The sequence below is a fragment of the Vicugna pacos genome, chromosome 3 (genome assembly GCF_048564905.1).
Source record: "Vicugna pacos chromosome 3, VicPac4, whole genome shotgun sequence".
NCBI lineage: Eukaryota > Metazoa > Chordata > Mammalia > Artiodactyla > Camelidae > Vicugna > Vicugna pacos.
The window spans coordinates 62,364,310-62,389,291 of NC_132989.1; the positions used below are offsets into that span (position 1 = coordinate 62,364,310).

The 24,982-nt window shown below is 36.1% G+C and overlaps 1 protein-coding gene across 2 annotated transcripts in view; it reads right to left on the reverse strand.

Annotated features, from left to right (window-relative positions):
• Nucleotides 1-20,687, reverse strand: part of RASA1 (RAS p21 protein activator 1) — a 98,171-nt gene extending 77,484 nt beyond the window's left edge. Inside the window, exon 1 of one of the 2 annotated variants that reach the window (XM_006197639.4) lies at nt 19,576-20,686. In XM_006197639.4, the coding sequence (XP_006197701.1) occupies nt 19,576-20,093 (518 nt within the window). In that variant the 5' untranslated portion in view covers nt 20,094-20,686. Of the gene's footprint in view, nt 1-19,575 lie in introns of both variants that reach the window. The other variant, XM_072958424.1, reaches the window with a different exon arrangement.
• Nucleotides 20,688-24,982: the final 4,295 nt, after the last annotated feature.

Consider the following 24,982-nt stretch of genomic DNA (forward strand, 5'->3'; position numbering starts at 1 on the left):
TTTCATTATTGTACTGGAAGTCTCAATGCATTAGACAAGAAATAAAAGGTGTACAACTGGGAAGCAAGAAATGAAACTGTCATTGTTTGCATACAATATGAACATCTGTGAAGCAAATCCAAATGAATCAACAAAAAACTGCTAGAACTAAAGAGATTATAGCAAGATTTCAGGAGACAAGGTTAATACATAGAAGCCAAAAGCTTTCCTACATACCAGTTATAAAGAAGTGGAATTCTAAATTTAAACCCATTTCCATTTATATTAGCACTCCAAACAATTAGTACAACAAAACATGTTCAAAATCTAGATGAGGAAAACTACAAAACTCTAATGAACAAGATCACAAAAGAACTAAATAAATGGAGAGACATTCCATGTCTGTGGCTAGGAAGACTCAACACTGTCAAGCTGTCATTTCTTCCTAACTTGATCTACTTTCTAGATCTCTCAATCTACGTTCTAGAAATCTCAATCAAAACCCCAGCAAATTACTTTACAGATATCGACGAGCTAATTTTAAAGTTTATATGGAAAGGAATAGTCACCTTAATATTGAAAGAGAAGAACAAAGTCAGAAGACTGACATTATTTGACTTGACGATTTACTATAAAGCCACAGTAATCAAGACAGGGTGGTACTGGTGAAAGAACAGACAAACAGATCAATGGAAACAAACAGAAAACCCAGTACCAGACCCAAATATAATCAAACTGATCTTGGACAAAGGAATAAAAGCAATACAATGGAATAAAGATAGTCTTTTCAATAAACAATGCTGACCAACTGGACATTCAAATACAAAAAAAAAAAATCTAGACACAGACTTTACAAACTTCACACACAAAAAAAATCAAAATGGATCACAAACCTAAATGTACAACAAACTATAAAACTCCTACAAGATAACATAGGTGAATATCTAAATGACCTTGGGTACCGTGACGACTTTCAACATACAACACTAAAGGCATTAAAAGAAATAACAGGTAGGCTAAACTTCATCAAAATTCAAAATTTCTGCTCTGTGAAAGGCAATGTCAAGAGAATGAGAAGGCAAGCCTGGAAGAAAATACTTGCAAAGGACATTTACTTAGGACTGACACCTTTTAGAATGGACAAAATCTGCAACACTTACAACAACAAATGCTAGCCTGAATGAGGAGCAACAGCAACTTTCATCATTTGATGGTAGGAATGCAAAAAGGTATAGCCACTTTGCAGGACAGTTTAAGGGTCTTCCAAAAATCAAACATATTCTTTACCACATAATCCAGCAGTTATGCTCCTTGGTATCTTCCCAAATAAAATGAAAACTTATGTCCATACAAAAACCTGAACATGATGGTTACAGCAGCTTTATTGGTAATTGACAAAACATGGAAGCAACCAACAGATGCCCTTCCATAGGTGAAGGGATAAATAAACTGAGGTACATCCAGACAATGCAAAAATATTCAGCACTAAAGAGATGAGCCAGAAAGCAACGAAAAGACATATATACACATTACTAAGTATAAGAAACCAAACTGAAAATGCCACCTACTGTACAATTCCAACTATATGACATTCTGGAAAAGGCAAAATTATGGAGATGGTAAAAAGAATGCTAGGGGTTGGCAAGGCGTGGAGTAGGGAGAGATGAATAGACAGGACAGGCAGTTGAAACTACTCACTATTTTACTACGGTAGGAGACACATGAGATTTACATTTGTCAAAACCCTTAAAATGAACAACACCAAAAGTGAATTCTAATGTAAACCACGGACTTTGAGAGATAGTCAATTGTAGGTTCATCGATTGTAACAAATGTACCACTGTGCTGTCAAATGTTGATTGGGGGAGGAGTGCATGTGTGGGGACAGGGGATATATGAGAATTCTCTGTATTTGTGGTTCAATTTTTCCTTGAACCTAAAGTTGCTGTAAAAAATAAAGTTTATTAACTCAAAAAAATTGGGTTAGGTAGACACAATACTCCTTTACTTCTACCTACAAGCATTTACCACTTTACTCAAATAGCATTCCTACAATTATACATTACCTTTAACATTAAATCCAACACCTTTCCTGATACGCATTCTCCCAGCCCTTATTATTTGGAAAAGATCACTGTAAAAACAGTAAAACAAAGGGGTAAGATGTTAGGCAAAACTAACTTGCTGGCTGCCAAGAGACTTCATGAAGTAGTAACAGCTAAGGTGACTTCTCCAAGGTCTGCTACTCAACTTCAAGTTTGCCAAGTTTCAAAAGCAGACTGGATTCAAGTTTGTTGATGCATTCTAACAAAGCTTACAAGTAACTCACATAGAAACCGCAACAATTTTTCTATTAATAAGAAGAAATAAATGCCTTCATACATCTCTTCCCAGCTTACTCTCCCCCTGCAAGCCTATTAACTGGGAAGTCAAATTATAATCATAAAGCTGTGCAACGAAGAAAGCTAATAAATTTCAAAGGAACGATAAATAAGAAAGAAAATCACCACTTTACAATACCACTACAACAGAGTAACAACTGATTCAGGTAAAAGTCATCAATGAATACTAAGACCCTGAGTACTTATTATTTACTAATTTACCTTTTAAATGGTGAAATCTGGTGGGATCTACCTAAAGTAAGTTTGAACTTAATGTACATCATCAATAAGACAAATGACATCATGTGCCATGCATAGGATGTACCAAGAACTCATAACCAATGGAGTATTCCAGCTAAGAATAGCTAACCTGAATCTAATTATGAGGAAACAATCAGACAAATACAAACTGATACACATTCTGCCAAACGACTGTCCTGGACTTTTCAAAAATGTCAAGATGATGGAAGAAAAAGAAGCTGGAGGAACTGTTCTAGATTAAAGGAGACTAAAGTGATATAACAATTAAATGCAATTCATTAAAACAAAATAAACAGATATAAAGGACATTATAGGCTGATATCTGAGTATGAATACTATATTAATATTAAATTCATTATATTTGGCTATGTGGACTATTGCCTTATTAGGATATACAAGATGAAGAATATAAAAGGAAAGTCACATGATCTCTGTAAGTAACTCACAGTTTAGCAAAAATAATATACAATGTGTGAATGAATTTATAAAGACTAAAGGATAAACAAAAAGTGGCAAACTGTCAAGGTAAAAGATACACGGTTACTCAGAACACTATTCTTACAACTTTTCTGCAGATTTTCCAATTTAAAAACTTGTGGGGGAGGTTGTTTACTGAGCATGAAATCTGGACAAAGAATATAGATAATTCATGTATGTAATGAAAACATTTGTCTAATTAAAAAAATAACTGCACCAGAAATGGTTTCATCCTTGGGCTTAAAATGGCACATTCCCTTGAATTTAGATGATCACTGGTGACACACCTTTAATAAGGCTCCATTTTCTATGAGTCCATTAAGACTGTCATTTGCTACAATCTCCAGTATTTAAATATGTCAGAACTAACAACTGGTTCATGTCAGATCTTTCAAAACAGAAAGCATCTTTAATTCATCACGTTAATTTACTTGAGATACTGCAGTGTAATTCTCTAAGAAAACATTTCTTTCCAAGTTTTGTTTAATGAGACCACTGTCATCACTGCTTGAGAAGAAACTTTTATTTTTGTCATTATGTACCACTTTCACTAACATCTCAGCTATATTCAGAAGAATGAATGAAATTTGTCACACAATCAAGGTACAGAGAAGGGTATTCTAGACAGAATAAATAGGAAAAGGAGAGATAGAAGGCACAGCTAGTTTAAGCAATAAAGAGTATAGTATGGATGAAATATGAAAGACTGGAGAACAAGGTAACATAGCATTGTGTATCACACTAAAGCTTTAATTTTCTTGCCTCAAACTGCAGGTCTCAAGCCACTGGGTCAAGAAATCAATTTAGTAGTTCACAATCAGTTTGTTTGTTTGTTTGTTTTAATAATGAAGTGAACTAGAGCAGAATAGAACAGTAAATAGAGTGCAACCAAGGTAGTAAGAGTAAGTAGTTTCATTAACTTTTGTTTCTTATGTATGTTTGTTTTTATGTATGTGCTGGGTCACACATGTAAATTCTTTTGGTGAGTCATGGTTAAAATTAGGTTTGAAAGCCATTACTGTGTTACACAAAAGAATACTCATGGAATCATCTCAAGAGAGTGTACAGTACGATTTGTCTTTACAAAATCATCCTGGAAGTAATATAAAGCAGTTTTTCAAACTGCTGGGGATCTCAAATTCAGTTTGGTTACTCTCTACTAGTATGCTTTTTTAAGTAGAATAGAGTTAAAAAGAAAATAGAAAGTGTCACAGATAGTAATTTTTAAAAGGGTATTTTTCATTAAATTTTGTTTCTTTTTTTGGTACTTACACACATGCAAGTTGTGTCACAATGTACAATAAATTTCTTAATTTTAACTTGGACAAAATAAGAAAATTTTGAAAATCACTGATAAAGAGAACTATTAATTGGCAGAGAAAGAGATTAGGGACAGGGAAAAAATTAACAGATTATGCCAGAAGAAGGAAAGAGAAAATAAGGATTTGAAACCAGAGGAGATTAAAAAAAAAAGTTAAGATTCTAAAGCAACTTAGGAAGTAGAAAAGAAACATCACAGTAAACAATTACATTGGAATGCAGAAAGGAGAAAAAGGAATGCAAGTTGACTAAAATTTAAAAGACAAAAAAAAAGTTTTGAAAAGTTAAGTAGAAGATTGCATTCTATGGAATTCACATACCTAAAAGTCAATGCACAAGTTCCTTATGGTATTTAAAGTATAGCGAGATGTATCTGTGAGCTATAACATTTCAACTTTTCCTCTGTTGTACTCACAGGCCCCACGCTCTAGCCAAGTAATACCACTTTCGTAAAAATTAATACTAGTTTATTAAAAGGCACTATTTCTCCACAGCACTCTAAGACTTTGTATCATTTCTGACACTGTAATGTTAAATGTTATTTTATCAAATTACATAGAACAGGTCCCTAAAACACAGTGTCAAAATAAAAGTATCAGGTATTTTCTATTCACTTTCATAGTTACTGCAAAAATGGCTTCATGATGAAAACATTCTGAGGATAATATTCAGGAATTCTAGTATTAACTAGAGGATGCTAGTTAATCCTCTAGTCCCTTAACTAGTCCCCTGTCAATGTGAGATCTGTATTCCTTTTTTCTTAATTCCATGAAAAACTAAGTTTGTGTAACGACTAACAGCAAACATTAAACCAGTTATCTCATCTTAGATTGCTAGCAGTGACAAATGTAGAAAATTCTAATAGGATTCCGAAGAACTACTGAAAACTAATTTAATTTCTCTTACCATCACCTTACCACTGCTGTCTGCCATAAGTAAACAAGTACAGTACCCGCTCCACTCTAGTTACCTACATCAGTTTTCTTAGTCAAGGAGAAACTAAAAGGCAGTAAAATATTCCTAAGGCCTCATGTAGTCACTATTTAATCCAGTGATTAGGAATTTCCCCTAAATCCATGCTAATCTAAAATCCAATGATACAGATAAATAACCAAGCTCACTACATATAATGTGATAGGTGAATTTATAGTCACTTAAGTGAGATAATATGTAGAAGAATCTCTATAAAACTTGTTGCTCATTAAATGATAAGGAAGCTAATAATGATTTACTTCAAAAAAAAAAAAAAAGGTGATGAATGAAGGCTCAATAGGCTCAAGATACTGATTCCTGAAAGTATGCTGGTAAACTGGAAGTTAATAGGGTTATCTCAACGTTTCTGAACACTTATTCGGAAGAAGCCATTTTCTCACCACCTTATAAACAATAGAAGAATTCTAAGAGCACTGACCAATATTAAAAGCAGAAAAAAGCTAAAATAGGAACTAATTATGCCACTGAATGTGATCTTACTAAGTACCTTCAATTATAAATTGCCAATTACCCATCTTAAGTCAGAACTAGGTGAAAGTGATTATCAGTTACAACCTTCATAAGATAAAGGCTAATAAACAAACATGGTATAATTAGAAATTTTTTCAAAATCAATCAATAGCATAGACTTTGAGAAAAAAATGTTCTAAAAAGTGTGATCAAATCTGGCATTTTTTCTGTAGTTAAGAGATAAAATCACAAAATAAAATCAGAAAATGAGATGACTTTTAAAAGAAGATTAAAAATTTGTAAAAAAGAAAAAAAAGGCCTATTATTTCTTCCCATTCAAATTTAAGGATGTATTTATTTAAACATCCATAAGTAAATGGATGTTTTATACATATACATGCATAAAATAAATTTAAAAATTAACAGCTACCTTTGGCAATATAAAGTATTTTTTTCTTTGTATTTTCCAACAGGCTCCAAATTTTCTACAGTAGTAAACATATATTAATCATACTTAGGGAACAAAGTGATTTTCAAAAATTATACGAAGACAAAATGTCAAACATAGAATAAAAATTCACCTATTATACTAAGAACCAAGAAAATCACCACCTGGATGAGAAAAAGGTAACCAACAGATGCAAAAACTGATATGAATTAGATATTGTAATTATCTGACAAAGATTTTAAAAGCAGCCATCATAAACATCAATTACAAATTCTCTTGAAACAGACAAAATCTAAGCCACGAAATAGAAATTATTAAAAAAAAAAACACCAACAAATGGGAAATTACAGAACTGAAAATTACAATAAGAAAGATAACCAAAAACTTAATGGATGGGCTCAATAGTAGGGATTACAGAGAACAGAGTTAGTGAACTTAAGGATAGATCAACAGAACCTACCCAATCTGAATAAAAAAGAGAAAAATCTTTGAATCTTCTCTTTGAAAAGAAACTAACAATGTCTCATAGACAGATAGGACAATAACAAAAGATGGAAGTCCATATCATTAGATTCCCATAAAGAAAAGGGAAAGACTGGAGTTGAGGAGTACTCAATAAATGGCTGAAAAATTCAATTAAAGAGAAAGACTTAAACCTACAGATTCAAGTAAGCAAACCACAAACAGGTAAAGCCACAGAAATTACAGCATGACATTCACATCTAAAAACAAAGTCAAAGCAAAATCTTGAAAGTAACCACATAGAAAGCATGTGTTCGTTACCTCACACAGGAGCACCAACTCAAGTGACAGCAGATTTCTCATCCAAAACCACAAAGGCCAGAAGAAAGTAACAAAAAAAAATTTTCAAGAGCTGGAATAAAAGAACTGTCAACCATGAATTCTGTATCTGTCAAAATTATCTTTCAGGAATGAAGGGGAAATAAAGACACAGCAGATAAATAAAAACTAAAAGAATCTGTCACTAGCAGATAAATCCTTCAAGAATGGCTAAGCAAATTCTTCAAGTGATAAAAGGAGGACTCTTGAAGCATTAGGAAAGAAAGAACAATGGAAAAAGCAAAAATATGGGTAAGTCACACGACTCAACAGACTACACTTCTACTCAAGAGGTTTTAAAATCATAACGAATGAAATAAAAATTGTAGAGGCAAAAAATTAAGTAAGTTAAAGTTCATGAAAATTAAAAAACCTCTGTACATCAAAAGACACTATCAATAGAATGAAAAGGCAATCCCCAAGTACAGGAGAAAATATTCGCAAACCATTTATCCAAAAAAAGGACTGATATCCAGACTATATCAAGAACTCCTACAGCTCTACAAAAACAACCTGATTAAAAAATTAACCAATAACTTGAATAGACATTTGTCTAAAAAAGATACACAAACAGCCAATAATTACATGAAAAGATGCTCAACACCACTATTTATCAGGAAAATGCAAGTCAAATGAGATATCATTTCACACCTGTTAGAATAGTTTTTTATCAAAAAAGAAAAAAAAAAGCCAGAAAACACAAGTAATGGTGAGGTTACGTAGCAGTTAGAACCCTAATGCATTCCTTAGACTATAAAATGGTATAGCCATTATTGAAAATGGTATGGCAATTCCTCAAAAACTTAAACACTGAATTACCGTATGATTCAACAATTCCACTTCTAGGTATACCCCTAAATGAAAGCAGTGATTCAAACAGATATTTATACACTATGTTCAAGCAGCATTATTCACAACAGTCAAAAAGTGGAAGCAACCCATGAATCCATTGATGAATAAACGGATCAACAAAATGTAGGGTAAGTATTCAGCTTTAAAAAGAAACTTGCAACAAATCCTACAACACAGATAAATCTTGAAGACATTATGGTAAATAAAATAAGCCAGTTGCAGAAAATATTCTATAATTCCATTTATATGAGGTACTTAGAGTAGTTCTCAAAATTCATAAAAACAGAAAATAAAATGGTGGTTGCCAGGAGCTGAGGAAAAGAGGAATGGAGAGGAAGTATTTATTGAGCACAGAATTTCAGTTGGGGAAGATGGAAAAGTTCTGGCAATAGTTGGTGGTAATGGTTGAACAATGTGAGTGTACTTTATGCCACAGAACTATACACCTAAAAATAATTAAAATGCTAAGTTTCACAGCTAAACCTTTGAAAAAATTAATAAAACTGATAAAGCTTTAGCAAGACTGACAAAACAAAAAGGAGATAAGACACAAATTCAAGTATCAGGAATAAAAGAGAATTATCACTAAATATCCTACAGCCATTTAAAGGGTAATTAGGAAATATTACAAACAAGTTTCTGCTGCTATGTTAGACGAATAAGAAATGAATCAATTCTTCAACAAACCACATACTACAAAAATTCAACGAACATAAATAAAATGTATAACCCTATAACCATTAAAAAGTGAATTCATAATTTTAAAATCTCCAAAAAAATAAACCCAAGCTGAGATGTTTTCACTGGAGAATTGTACCAAATATTAATACCAAAATGTCACAAATTCTTCCAAAGAATAGAAGAGAAGGAACATGTCCTATCTCTCACAATGAGGCAAGTATTACTCAAATACTGAAACAAGACAGAAGTATCACAAGAAAGTTAGACTTTCATCTCTCATGAACTTAGACACAAAAATTCTCAACATACAACACCTGAGTTCAGTAATGCTTGAAAAACATTATACACCATAACCTAATGAGATTTATTCCAGGTATGCAAGGATGCTGCAACATTAAAAAAAAATGTAATCTACCATATCAACATGCTAAATAAAAAAAAACACATAAATGGATCTAGAACCATTTGAAAATATCCAGCACACATTCATGGTAAAAAATTCACTGTAAACTATGAAGAGAGGTGATCTACCTCAACCTAAAGACAATCTAGCCACTCTCCCCTCCATAAAGCCTACAGTTAACATCATATTTAATTATGAAATGCATTTAAATCCTTTCCACCTCAGACAAGAAACAAAGCAAGGATGTCTGCTCTAACCATTTTCATCCAATATAGTCCTAGAAGTTCTAGCCACTGTTAATATAACAAACAACAACAAAAAGAACTAAAAGGCATACAGATTAGGAAGAAAGCAAACTGTCCCTATTTACAGTTGACATGATTGTCTATGTAGAAAATCCCAATGAATCTGTAAGTTTCTTAGGACTAAAAGATAAGTTTAGAGAAGGTCACAAGATGTAAGACCAACATACAAAAATCATTCAGCATTTCTATATACTAACAATGAACATACAAAAACTGAGATTAAAAACATAACAACATTTACAAAATTGCTCCAAAGGAAACAAAAGAATTAAGTATAAATTCAATAATAGCTGTACAGGATCAATATGCTAAGAATTACAGAATGCTGATTAAAATAATCAAGGAAGACCTAAATAAATGGAGATATATACCACATCAACATAATAAAGATGTCAGTTCTCCCAAAACTATCTATAGGTTTGATCCAATTCCTATGAAAATTTCAACAAAGTTTTTGTAGACATGGACAAGCTTGTTCTAAAATTTTTATGTGAAGATATAAGCCTTAGAATAGCTAAAACTATACTGAAAAGTGAGAAGACTCACTCTATCCGATATTAAGGCTTGCTAAGTAGCTACAGCTATCAAGAGTACATTAGCAGACGGAGGACATATTATCAATAGAACACAATAAAGAACTAGAAGTAAACCCATACATACGTGCCCAATTTTTTTTTTTACCAAAGTGCAAAAGCAATTTAATGGAAAAAAAGATATTTGCCTTTTTAAAAATTGGTGCTAGAGCAATTGGATATCCCTAGGCAAAAATATAACCTCCATTTTAAATCATACCTTTTATAAAAACAAAACCAAAATGGATCATGGACTTAACTGTAAAACATAAAATTATAAAACTTTTGGAAACAATCACAAGAGAAAAATCTTTGAGACCTACACTAGATAAAGAATTCTTAAGACTTGCCTCTAAAAGCAAAATTTTTTAAACCTTTTTTTATTGAGTTAGTCATTTTACAATGTTGTGTCAAATTAAAAGCACAATTTATAAAAGAAAATATTAATAAATTAAGCCTCAGAAAATTTTAAAACTTTTATTCTTTCAAAGACCCTGTTAAGAGGAGAAATGGACAAGCTACAGAATGGGAGAAAATATCTGCAAACCACATATCAAAGGACTAATATTTAGAATACATAAAGAACTCTCAAAACTCTAATAAAAAACAAACAATCCTACTGGAAAATGGGCAAAAGAGATAAACAGACAATTCACCCAAAAGGATATACAGATAGCAAATTAGGATATAAAAATATTTTCATCGTCATCATTTTGAAAAATGCAAATTAAAATCACAATGAAGTATCACTAGACAGCTATGACAGTAGCTAAAATTAAAAATGGTGACTAGTGAGGACATAGAGCATCAAGATCATTCCTGCATTATTAGTGAGAATGTAAAAAGATAGTCATTCTAGAAAACAGATTGGCAATTTCTTATATAACAACATGCAATTACCATACAATCCAGCAGTTTCACTCTTGGGCATTTATTTGACTGCAATGAAAACTTATGTCCACACAAAAACATAAACACAAATGCACATAGCAAGTTTCTTTTCATAATGGTTCAAACTGGAAATTATCCAAATGTTGTTCAGAGAGTGAATGATCAAACAAATTGCAGTACATCTATATCATGGAACACTACTCAGCAACCAAAAGGCACCTTTGTTCCTATTGATATACTCAACAACTTGGATGAATCTTGAGGGGACTGTGTTGAGTAACAACTGCTATCCCCAAAGGTTACATAACTATATAATTCCAGTTAAAGAATCTTTCTGAAATGAGAAAATGAAGAACAGATTACTGGCCACCAGGAGTTAGAGATGGAGGAAGGTGGGTTTGGTTATAAAAGGACATCACAAAGGATCCTAGTAATAATAAAACTCTTCTGTATCTTTACTGTGGTTATGATTACACAAATCTACACATATGATAAAACTGCACAGATTTAAGTGCACACCACACACAGATTGTATGTAGAACAGTGAAATCTGAATAAGATAAGTAAATTATATCAGTGAAATTGATTCCTAGTTGTGCTACCACCAGATGTTGCCACTGAGGAAAAATGAAGATCATATCTCTGTATTATTTCTTGCAACTAAATATGAATCTACAATTACCTCAAAATCAGTTTAATTTGAAAAATCTGAGTGATATGTCAGTATTTAGGTAGAGATGCTGTTCTGCTACTATACAAAGATCTTAACTGTGAACACAGTCTGGTGGGTTATATTTACAAAGAAGTCTTAAAAGAGTTGAAAGGGATCTCTAGTCTTTCCCTTAGCTAGAGACAGACACATAAGAGAAAAAGATTCAAAAAATAACACAAATGTTATGCAACGAACACAGAGTAAATACAGAAAGTCTGCTGGAGTAATGTCTCTCCCATAGGTAGCACATTTCTACATCTACCACCCACGGTCCTGTGTAGTATATTTTCACACTACAATAATCAGACATGCATGTAAGTGCTTTCAATCTTTCAACGCTGGTATACCCAAAAGAGGAGCTATAAGTCACTAATTCATAAAAAAAGAAGGTAAAGTATAAGGAAACTTTTTCTTTCCTACAGTGAAAAAGAGGAAATAAGAATGAAGATCCTGTTTCTCAAGTAGTAAATGTGCATTTAATCTGCTCCAAAATCATCCAAAGCTCAGTGTATTAGTCAGCTCAGGATGTCATAACAAAACTCCATAAACTAGATGGCTTTAAGTAATAGCAATTTATTTTCTCACAGTTCTGGAGGCTGAGTCCATTAAAGTGCCAAAGAGCTGGTTTCTAGTGAAGCGTCTCTCCTTGGCTTGTAGATGGCCACCTTCTCACCATGAACTCATATGACCTATTTCCTCTGTGCACGTGCACTCCTGTTTGTTTCCTCCTCTTCTTATAAGAACACCAGCCCTACTGAATTATGAATCCACCCTTATGATCCCATTTAACCTTAATTACCTTCCTAAATGTCCTATTTCCATATACAGCCACACCGGCAGTCAGGGCTTCAACCTATGAATTGCGGAGAGACATAATTCAGTCTGTAACACCCAGTGGCTAGTCAGTCCTGCAGTAAGCTGTTTTCTATAGGTGCACATACCTATGTGTGTACTGAACGTACTGAAAGGGGCTAGGCAAAGGAACAAGTGTAGTATTTGCATTAATTCAAGTTCTATTAGTTTTCTCAACAACAAAATGTGGATAATATCTATTCTCACTGTGTTATTTGTAAGAATCAAATGAGATAACCTATATAAAACGCCTAGAATATAGTACACGATTATTCAATAATGGTCCTCTGCCTTTCCATTTCCTCCCCAAAATAATTATATTACTCAAGTCTAAATATATCTGAAAACTCATGAGAACTGGATTCTGTCCCACTTCTACCACCACTCAGTGATGTGACCTTAAATTAAGCAAGCCATTCTACCTGAGTCTGCTTTTGCACCTGGGCAATGAGAGTTTCCTCTGTCAGCAAAACACCATGTGTCTATACGTATCACTCTTATGATTATACAGTAGTCCTCTCTTATTGTAAGGGCATACATTCCAAGACTCCTAGGCATGCCTGAAACCTCAAATTAGTACTGAATCCCATACACAGATACCTAGGATAAAATTTAATTTATAAATTAGGCACAGTAAGAGATTACCAATAATAAAAAAGCAATTATAACAATATATTGTAATGAAACTTATGTGAATGTAGTTTCTCTCTCAAAATATCTTACTGTACAAATGTAATGCCTTTTCTATCCTAAGAACTATTACACGTTGTATTCTTAACTTTTGCAGTTTGAGGTGCAACACCAAAACTGTTACGAATTTCTTTTTCCTCCTTTACAATTTCACAGATAGATTTGTTCTTACCATAGACCTTAGCAACCTTAGCATATGATTTTTTTCATTCTTTATTAAGTCAAGAATTTGACTTAATAGAAATCAACAGAAATAAAGAAAATCACCTTTTCACTTAAAGTAAGCATTTTATAGCTTCTTTCTGGCAATGTCCTAATTGCCAACATTACTACTCTTGCACTTTGGAGCCACTATTAAGTAAAATAAGGGTTACTCGTACACAAGCACTGTGATACTGTGACAGTCGATCTGACAACCAAGACAGGACTACTAAGTGATGGCAGGATACACCGGACAAAGAGATAATTCGTGTCTGGGCAGGATGGATCACACTACTTTGAAAGGCATACAATTTTGAAAACTTATGAATTGCTCATTTCTGGATTTTCCATTTAATATTTTTGGACTATGGTTGACCAAGAGTAACTAAACTTGTGGAAAGTGAAGCCGTGAATAAGGGGGAACTACTATAATATCAAACACTGATGCTACAAATGCTAATCAAATTTTCTATAAAGCTTTAGTAAAAAAGAATTATGGTATAAAATTTTATTATCACTTTTCCATATACTTTCATTCTTTCAACTCTTTCAAAACTATCCTAATTTGAAAAATGTATTTGTACAATATGTCAAAAGATTCATTTTATCATCCTATTTCTCTATCATTAATGTCTTATTGCCCAACTAGATTGTATATTCTTTTATATTTCTTTTTTTCCCCCATAATGGTAATTGTTTTACTCACAAAATCATGTTATCACTGAAACACCTAAAATACTCTAAATCCTACTGATATGTAATTAGACATATGGGGAAGATATTAGTAAATTTTACCTGGTAACAAAAAATTTTTATTTAGCCCACAACTGAAATGTACTGCAGATGATTTCAGGATAACACACTTAGCCTACATACATTTGCATATTTAAACAATGAGCAATAACCAACATCTATATTCAATAATTGCTTTAAAATTAATAACGGTGGTCAGAAGCAAAATCTATTGTGGGGATATCTGAATCACTTGATGAAAGACAGCTTACCATGTAGGCCCTAGGGAAAACCCTGAAAGTACTTGTCCTTTCTCCACGTCCTCCCTCACCACAGTATCCTAGTAATATTTGATATTTACATGTAAATGAATAATATATGCAGTAGGCAGTTACTTTCACGCCCCCAATAAATGTCACTCTTAGTATTGGTGCCCTGGTATAGTTCACTCTCACACTAAATCTGGTCTGAGTCATGTGATTAGCACTGGCCATTGGAACATTAGCAAACATGAAAACATAGAGGCCTACTAAGTGTTGGGATGGTGAGGCTTGTCCTCCTGGAACATTTCCTCATGGAACCCATCTGCCATGCTGTGAAGAAGTTCAAGCTAATGAAATAGAGAGGCTGGGAGGTTGGGGAGGGTGGGAATGGGAGATAGACATGGACACACACACAGATGCTCAGCTATCCACCAGCTGGGACAGCCATCTCAGCTGAGGTACCAGATTTACGAGTTAAAAAGCTACCTTGGACTTTACAGCAAACAGATAACACATGGAGCAGTCTCCATCAAGCCCTGCCCAAATTTTAGAATCAAGAGCAAATAAATGTTTCAGCAACTAAGTTTTGGAATGAAGCAATACATAGCTACAATACATGTAAACCAAATAGAAGAGTTTCTGTTAGGTAGTAAGCAACTAGAGAATGTCAGTAGTAATAATCCTTACTGGTCGTAATCATTGTAAATTCCATCACAGCCTCCCTACCCCCTACCCCAGGGTACTGTATGGAGTATTTGAGCTGTTCTTAAAGGCATTCTCTCATTTCCCTAATGGCCAGTAAACTGATAGGGACTAAAGCAACCAAAAGACCTCTTCATTTTCTTTCTTCTTCACCGCTTTTTTTTTTTTTTGTCTCTGTCAATAATGTTTGCCTCGTTTCCCTCGAGTGGCTAATCAATGATCCAGACCAGTTCGAGCCTTTGGTTGTGCTCTGTATTCTCAGTAACTATAGGCACCCCATTCAACCTACCCCAGGTCACAGGTAAATAATTAAGAGTTCAGTAGGAAAGGCTCTGCACTAGAGGTCAAAAGGTTATACTCATTAATTCGTAATTCTTTTTTACCTGACAGAATCATTAGGCACAGGGCATAGGAACCAATTACCTCTTGTTCAGAATAAATTAAGCAGCATGCAAAACATACCTGCTATTTTTTCCTCTGAGACTTTACTGATCCTGATTATATAAATATCGTTATTATTTTAACCCCATGTTTGTTCAAACTTCACTCATGATATTTATCTTAAGATAGCCTGAATCACAGTAATAGGTTTACTTAATTTCCTACTACATCTAAAACTCTCCCAGAAGAGAGGCTTATTGAGAAAAGGGGCATCTTACTCATTGTTGTATCCATCAAATAAGCACCTACTACATTGCTCTACTACTCACAGAAATACAGTAAAAAATATCTGGTCCTAGTCAGCAACCACTTTGTATTTAACTAATCTCTGCAATTCTCACTCCCATTTTTATGAAGAACTAATGACTCACTCAAAGTTATAATGCAATTACTGACAAAGTTAATGAATGCTACACGTCCTAACATTAACATTTAACAATTATTTGACTCAATTAAGAATGATTTTATTTTTATAGAAACAACTAGGTGACTTTTAAGGAAAAGAAAGGTATTATTTACATTCCTTAATTCTTTTTCCTTCAAGTTTCAGGCTTAAGAAGCCTGCAATTTAGGTCCAGGGTAAGATCTAGTTAGGCCAGATGCCAGGCAAGTAACATCAAAGGCAAAGCAGGCCTGGTGGAGACTACAGATAACTGTAGGGCTCAGAACTGACCTAAATGGGGGCAACCACTACTCGGCTCCAGAAATCTATCTCAAGCAGGAACAGGAATCAGGTAGAGCCAAGTCCTGTGATTTCTCAAGTGATGCTAGAAATTGAGACTTCAGACTGGGATTTCAAAATGTAGAATAGATAAACAAGATTATACTGTATAGCACAGGGAAATATATACAAGATCTTGTGGTAGCTCACAGCAAAAAAAAAATGTGACAATGAATATATGTATGTTCATGTGTAACTGAAAAATTGTGCTCTACACTGGAATTTGACACAACATTGTAAAATGACAATTACTCAAAAAAAGTTAAAAAAAAGAATATGAAAATGAATATATGTACACTCATGCATGGCTGAAGCATTGTGCTGAAAAAAAAAAGAAATTGAGACTTCTTAAACATGACATTTTCCTATTTTTAAATGGCAGCAACTAATCACTAAATGCTCCAAATATACTAGGAGCAAGCAATATATATATCTGTTGGGAGGATTCAGGCCAAGAGCCTCCTGCTACTGCAGGTTCATTGTTAAAAATCTCTATATATAATTGAAGGTGGACTAAGGGAACAATAGCCTTTACCATCACCCCTCACCTCTGGGAAGAGAGGGAAGAAATAATTAGGACCATGAAAAGCAGCTCCGGAATAGTACAGGGAGCACCAGTGACCAACTCCTTTAATTTAACCTCTCTCTTGAAAGAGAAATTTGTTAGTTTTAGATACAGACCCTTTTGTAACATTAAAATATACAGGGAGATTTTTTCTTTCTAAAATTTTTTCCTCAAAATTTGCAAAAAAAAAAAAAGGAGAATATTCAAATAAATATATGAGTTAAAATTACACAAACTTTTCTGTCCTTAACCAAACTAATGAAAATGCTCGGTAATAAACATGAGACTAACGATTCACGATGCACACAGAAAAACAAGATACAAAATACTAACAGTGTTATTATATTTGTACTGGTGTATCTACGTATTGTCACTTGACTCTCTTGTGACCAACAGCACCAAACTAGCTGGACACAGTGTTGAACTCTGTGACCAGGAAACCCTGGTCTATCTAACAAACCACTGTGGACTCCATCCTCTGATCTGAACCTCCTTAGTATCAACAACTAAGGTAACCAGTCACTAGTAGTCAAGTATTCATTTAGTCCAAAAACATTTCTTTAATAGTTTTATGAAAGACCTGACATTATTTAATCAAGTTATTAAGGTTTTCCCTTTTATTTAAAAATAAAAATTTATATAAAATATTAGAATTTCATCTTCAAACCTGCTTAACCTGCTAGAAGTTAAAATAAAAATTTTAATACAATTAATTATGGCAGATAGGCCTTCAGAGTTCAAAACATTCTCTAAAGTAGCTAAGAGTAACCGAGTTCCCATAGCTAGAAAATTAGTTGCCAATTTAATGACAATAAAATTATACTACTGTTATTTGGGGAGACTATTAATTTATTGAACACTTACTACATGCCAGGTACTGTGCTGAATACATTCAGGGTTCTTGTTAAACTTTAAAAACAACCGTATGAGGGAGATACCATTATCATCCCCATTTTACAGATGGGGAAACTGACCTTTCCAAGATCACACAGCTAGTAAGTAGCAGAGTCAGGATTCCAACCCAAATCTTGTCTAACTTCAGAATTTGCTCGCTTAACCACTACACTGTATTGCCTCCAGTGACTCTGGGTTGATATCTAAGATAAAGAAAAGAGGGAAATTTATATTTCTCAGTGGCAAATTTTAAAAATATAGTAGAAATGGAGGACACTTTTTAAAACAAACAACTCTCCTATATATAATCATACAAATATTATTTGTATTCCCAAATACATGTAATAGTGATTAAAATCTCCCACCATGGACTTTTCACAAACAATTTTCCTATGTATTCATTCATGTTTATTATTTAAAAGTTAATGGGAACACTAAGTATTTTCTGCTCAATTTTGCTGTGAACCTAAATCTGCTCTACAAAACAAATTAAGAAAAAACAGAATTGCAATATATTAAATATGCCAAATTCAATTTAGTTATGAACTGGCATTAAGACTATATTCTTTCGGTATGAAAAGTTGCACTTTGTCATAACCACAGGGCCCTTAATACTTAAGTGATTTTTTCTGAAAGGCTTTAAAGTGTGTAAATAGTAGTGTAAAATTTGAATTTTTAACACTCTCAGAAGACCTTCAAGTCTGCAATATACAGGCATGAAATAAGCTGAAATAAAATTAGACAAAAAGAACTGAATTCATAATGAACACCACAAAAGGAACACAACACCCCTACAGCTGACATAAACAAGCCTAACTTTACTTTTCCATCAAAAGATGTAGCCTTAAGTCAAAAATGTCCTAATTCGTTAAGTCTTTTCTAAGTCTTCCAAAGAAGCTTAACCAAAAACTAAACAAAAATCTTTCTATTGTCTAGAGTGAATGTCAACATAGGAAACAAATCATTTTTCCTCTGATACTCAGCAAGGTTGTCAAAATTCTAAAGGTCAATTAAAACAGATATGAAGGAACTATTAAACAAGTTTTCCCTACTATTACCGCTTCCCATCAACATTTTCCTCTCATCAAGGTCCACCTTTATGAACACACACCTAAGTTCACTTAGGAAGAGCACAGCGGGAGGTTCTATATATAGAAAAGTCATTTGTCCTATCTATTCTGCAGAAGACTGTCAAAATTAATTTTCAAATAGAATGCTATATGGTCACCAATAAAAAGTGCTGAAGGGAAGCACACTATTAATTTTGTTTTGCGCCAGTATTGTACTTAAAAAGTTTCAACTATAAAAGAATTACACTAATATTAAATGGGAATTCTACCACACAAGTTACAGATAATGTTAGAGTATGGGCCCTTAATCACACCTGAAATTCATTGAACTCCTTTTCTTGCTTCCTGACCCACGTTTTCAAAAGTGATCCAAAGACTTCGGCAACGCTATGATTTCAATAGGCAGAAGTTAGGATTTGCAGGGCAGCAAAAACAAAGCATTCTGACCAATGCATGTTTCAAGTGATATTAGTATACTCATTCAAATACTTGTATTCAAAGCTCCTCACTAATTATCTGGCTTCAACAGGGAACACGACCAGATTAATACAGACTGCGGCTGCCTTGGTAGCTGCAAACTCAGCTGAATCCCAGGACGCCACCCCAATTTGGAAGGGGCAGAACCATATCCGGTTCTCACTGGATACACATTTTCTCATGCTTCCCATCTTTAAAACTTTACATCGTCCCAGAGGAGCAATAAAGATACAAAGACGCCAAGGAGTATGCCTGTAGGGAAGATGAGTGATCAAATTAAATCCCTACGCACGGAACCTTAAGCTTCAAAACTTTTCGTAACGAGTCACAGCTGAAAAACGAGACATGTTTTCTCACTTCTCTCCGGGAGTCAGCTTCCCCCAAACAGTGGTTTTGACTTACTGGTTAGTTGGAGGAGCGGTCAGCGGGATAGCCACCTCTTCCTCCTCGTATTCTGGTCCATCCAGAGAGTCACCTTCGTCCACTGTTCCCAGGCCCGCGCCCAAAGCGGGCAGCTGAGGAGGCGGCGGCAGAGGAGGGAATCCGCCGCCTGCCCCGAAGGTCTCAGCAGGCAACGAAGTGGTCCCCTTGGTGAAAGCCATCTCCCCGCCGGGTCCAGCGGCGGCAGCACCGGCCACGCCAGCAGCAGCACCTCCCCCTGACAGTCCGGCTCCCCCCAGTACCCCCGCCAGAGACCCGGGTCCCAGGAACCCTGACCCCAAAGGGGCTCCGCCACCCAGAGTCCCGGCCACTTCAGCCTCCGCCAGCCCAGGATAGGGGGCGGCGGCCACAGGCAAGGCCGCGGGTATCTTCACCCGACACACCGACGGATAGGCACTCGAGCCCGCGGCCCCGCCGCCTCCGGCTGCCCCGGCGGTGACCGGGCCGCCCTCCTCACTGCCGGTCCCGGCCGCCATCATGTTGAAGCCCGCTCTGCTCTGCCCTACCCTGCCCGCTCGGGAGCCCCGGGGGCCACCAGGCCCCGGCTCCGAGCCGCCCCACCCAGGCGCGTCCCCCCTTCAGCTCCCCAGGCGGAGGAAACAACAACAAAAGGAGAGAGCCCGCCGCCGCGCCCCCTCTTCGGGCCACAGCCCAGGCTCTGGAGCTACCCGGGTTACGGGAAGAGAAGTGGGCAAAAAACCCAGCGCCTGCACAAACGCCGCCCAAACCTTCACCTTACACACCCACACTCACGCACACACACATGCACAGAAGCGAAAAACTTCCTGGCTGCACTAAAGAGGAAGGGAAGCACAGGGGAAGCGGCTGGGGCGGCTGCCGCTCCTTCAGCCACCGCCGCCGCCGCCGCCGCCGCCACCGCTTCTTCACCACCCCAGTTCCGGCCACCCCCACCGCAGCCACCGCCGGTGCCGCTGCTGGGGCTGGGGCCACTGCAGCCGCTTCATCCTCCACGGGGCTGAGAAGGGAGGGGTGGGGAGAAAAGAGGAAGGGGGGCGGGGTAGCTGGGAAATCAACTGAACGCTCCCAACCTGGAGCGCTCAGTGAAAACGACGAGAGAGAAAGGAAGGCGGGGCACGGCAGGAGGAGCGGAGGAAAGGAAGGGCGGGGGAGGAGGAGGGGGAGGGCAGCTTCTGCGCAGGCGCATCCCCGGCGCGGGGGTGGGAGGGCTGGGCCTGGAGTAGGAAAAGGAAGAGTCGGGAGGGAAGGAAGCGGCGGGAACGCGCGGTGCGCGGCCGCGCTCGCTGTCCTGCTGCGGGCGGAGCGCGTGGCGGCGCGGCAGCTTCTCCCGTCGGTGTCGTGGGCGGCGGCGCGCGCCTGCCTCACTGGGCTTTGTTTGATGGGCCAGTGGGGCAGAGGAGAAAAGGAGTGGGTACCGAGCACGCGGCCGCTCAGCGCGGTGAAAATAGGAGAGACGGGAGACAAGGAGGGGTTGGAGAGGAAGGACCGGGAAAGGAAGATGCGGCGAAGCCAATTCCCTGCTTCCTGACCGGTAGAATAAACACCCTTGGCCGCCGGCGCAGAAACTAGTTGGCCGTTGGGGTGGGGGTTGGAGGGGGTACGTTGCATAATATAAATTACTATATGAATATAGCAAAATAAAAGATAAAATGAAAAAAAATTTACTAGGTTCTGAACCGCAAAGAAAACGAAGTGGATAATGGGGGGGGGTCATGGGGGGAGGGCTAAAAATTTTGGTAGAAACTGGTTGTGAAGTCAGATTTCTACGACTGTATACGCTTTCTTCACCCATCCTCTCCCTCTATTCTTTTTCCTTCTCTCTGTCTCACACACACATACACACACACATACACACACACATACACACACACACACACACACACAAAACCTGTGCCACTACATGTCTGTTGGGTACTAATAAGGTGTAGAGAGGAACGGTGCCTCAGAAGTGTCAGTTACAATTCTGTATGATTTCAAAAATTACCAATAAACTGAAATTTCTCCCTTAATATAGCCAAAGAGAATGGGTTTTGTTTTGCCTTTTAAACTGGAATATATAAACATCGGTGGAGGAATCATTCCCTTTTTTTTTTGAAATTCCACTATCTGTAATTTGCCCTTTTGGATTCGTATATTATCTTTTTGTAGTTTGTTTTTTTGAGGGCGGAAGGGGAAGTAATTAGTTTTTTTTTTTTAATAGAGGTACTGGGAATTGAACCCAAGACCTCGTCCGTGCTAAGCATGCACTATACCACTGAGCTGTACCATTCCCCTCATATATTGTTTTTATCTTTTAAATTTTCCCAGGAGGAATCCCACATTAGTTACCATTAAATGTTGTTCTCTGAGATCAAAATTTTCTCTGCTAAGGATGGAAAAACCAACAAGAAGCACACTGAGGATGGGAAGGGGCTGTAACAGAGGCCAAGGGAAAAAGGAAAAGGCCAGTAAAAGAGGTGGCAATGTGGATGCAAGACATTTTCTTTACTTTAGACGTTTCCCTTTACCTATTTGCCAAATCAGTGACAAACTTAATTAGCAGTAATCCTGAGGACTCCTTCACTGGGGTTATCTCTCATGCAATATATTGCCTGGGTGAGTGAAGATGGACTGACTAGTGGCAAGATTGGTCTCAGACCAGCAGTATCCTAGGAACTTGTTAGAGATGTAGATTCTGGGACCCCACGCTAGAACCTCTGAGTCAGAAGCTGCTATAATCTATGTTTTATTGAGACCTCCAAGTTTGCACATTTAAGTTTAAGAACCACCATAATAGGGTAAGTATAGTACGTAAATAACAAAAAGGTATATAACACCATCATCAGCCTTTGAATGTAGGACACTGGACTGGCCAGTAATCACCCTCTCTTGGCCTCTTGGTTGTCACCAATCTTCTCTAAGTGCTCACACACCATAGGTGTTCTGCTGAGGTTCCAGGTCAGACTCGCTACTCTAATTTGCAGAATTACCTCCTTCCCCTTTTTTCAAAATTCTTTAGCACCTAAAGACCAATATGGAGTACAGTCCAACACCAATTGCATACTGAGTTATATATTTTTCTAGTTACTACACAAGTATACTGCAGATATAACCTGTGGTCTATCCTACTGCCTAGCCCAGTGCTAGGCATCCTTGCCAATGGCCTTGAACAGATCACCATTCTTTTAACAAATACTGTATTATTAGATCAGCTCACATCTTTAGATATCAAGTGCTGAAATAGTGGAAAAGATCTATGTCTATTTGTATAACAACCGAATATCGGTATCTTACATTATATTCAATCTTCATCAGAAGAGATTATCACATATTTTTGATGAGATATTTTCAAAAGTTTTGCATATTCCTTTTGTTGGACAGATACAGGCTTTGATCTTTACTACCCTTTGTTTTTTCCTTAATCGCAAATCAGTGACTTTTAATTTTTTCCAAAAGGGCTAAATGTTTCTATTTTCTTTATTTTTGTCTATTGCCTTTTTTCCCCTACTCACCTTGACCTTCTCGTCTCTCATTTATAGTCTCTGTAGTCTCATGTTTTTTTTTTCCTGCTAATTTCTCTCTCAATTTCTGCTTCTGTGTTTCCCTTTCCTTTTCTTCCAAGCCACTGAATTTCCCAACATAGACATACTCCTTAAAGTTTCAGAAGTCAAAAACTGAAGAACATTTTTTTTTAAATCGTGAAATATCTACTTAGAGAGAGGTATCTCAGGGTTTCTGCAGGGACTAGTGTTAGCTGTGGTGTTATGTAACATCAGTTAACAAAGGGAAGTAAACAGTCTGTTAATTAAATTCACAGATAATATTAAACAGGAGGCACTGAAGAACAGAACAATATTCAAAAGAAAAGAGAATTCAAAATAGATTTTACTTTTAATAAAACAATCTTTGATATCTGTAATTTTAAAAAGTTACTGCAGATGTGGAATTAAACATAATATTTAATGATGAATTAATAATAAAAAATGCTGAGCAAAGACTTGAGGGTGAAAAGGATCTGAACACTTAAATTTTAAAAAATGATTTAGGCTTATTCTGATTTTATTGGAAACTCAAATATGAATGTAACACATTCCAACATATCTTGCAGTTTTGATACCTCAATATGTGAAAAGGTAACTCTGAGTCAGTAATACAATTTTAGAGAAACTCAAGGAATTTAGAGCAAATATATGAGTGGTTTCTGAGAGGAAGACAAAGCAAGAAGTAATAAAGCCTGTGATTGTGTTTCATGCCCTTAAACATACTCAGGTAAACAAATAGGCTTTGAGTTTATCTAAATAGTGTCAAAATGTTTCATTTACCCTAAAATTTTGAAAGAAAACCTTACTTCTAACCCCTAAAATCCCTATTTCACTTGTTGACCTCATCTTAAAATCCTTAAAAGCACAAATTTCCTTGATAGGAGATATTTTGAAAAATAACATTGAGGAGATACAGGTTAAAGGAAATTATTTTGATGAAAAATTAAATAGCTCTGCAGAAATTACAGTATGTGGTATAGTATGTAAATAAGATTGATGAAAATTATAAATCCCATGGAGAAATTAAAGAATAGTACGATCTGAGGCTATAAAATAAACTTCAGAGAAAATTATCAGGAGCCCTCTTAAAACATTTAAACATATACATGGTTAAAGGAGCTTAAGATCAGTTGGATCTAAATATTCCCTCTCTTGAATTAAGAGTAGAAAATCATCTTTATTTTTTATTATTTAGTTAATGTTTATTCTTCTGTCTTTATTTTGCTGATTTTTCACTGTTCTTTGTCAGAAATATTCCCCCTTCATCATTTCTAGTCTGTTTTTCTTTGCCTACTAGTTTCCTCTAACTAGGAACATTTCCATTTTTCCTTTCTGTGCCTTGGTTCCTTTACATGATGGTGCCCCATCATGTAAAAGAAAAAAGGAAGTAGAATGGTTTCAGGGCAAGGGAAATGGAGGACTCAGGGTGGGTAGGACTCTGGTCCACGTTTTCCTCATAATTACACTCCCATTCTTTGCCTCAGTCAGCAACAATTTAAACACCACCTGAAGCAGTCATGGAATCCAAGTAACCTTTGGCCTCTTCACCTTAGGAATCTTGCAAAGTCTCTTTTACAGGTTGCTTTCTTGGATCTACCTGAGAATCTCTCAGTAACCTATTCATCTCTAAATTTAGTTAGTACATCCATACACAACCCTCTTTAATAGTCTTTAAGATAACTATACAGTTAAAGGGTTAAATAGAGCTTTGAGATATTTACAGATAAAATAAGGTAAGAGTTTTAAGTACATCAGAAGCCACTTTGAGTAATGTAACTTTACTAAACTAAAACTACCTTTCTAAGCTATTTCTAACTATAATTATTTTTTAATTCACATTTTAAGAACTCAATTTCACCTGTTAACAC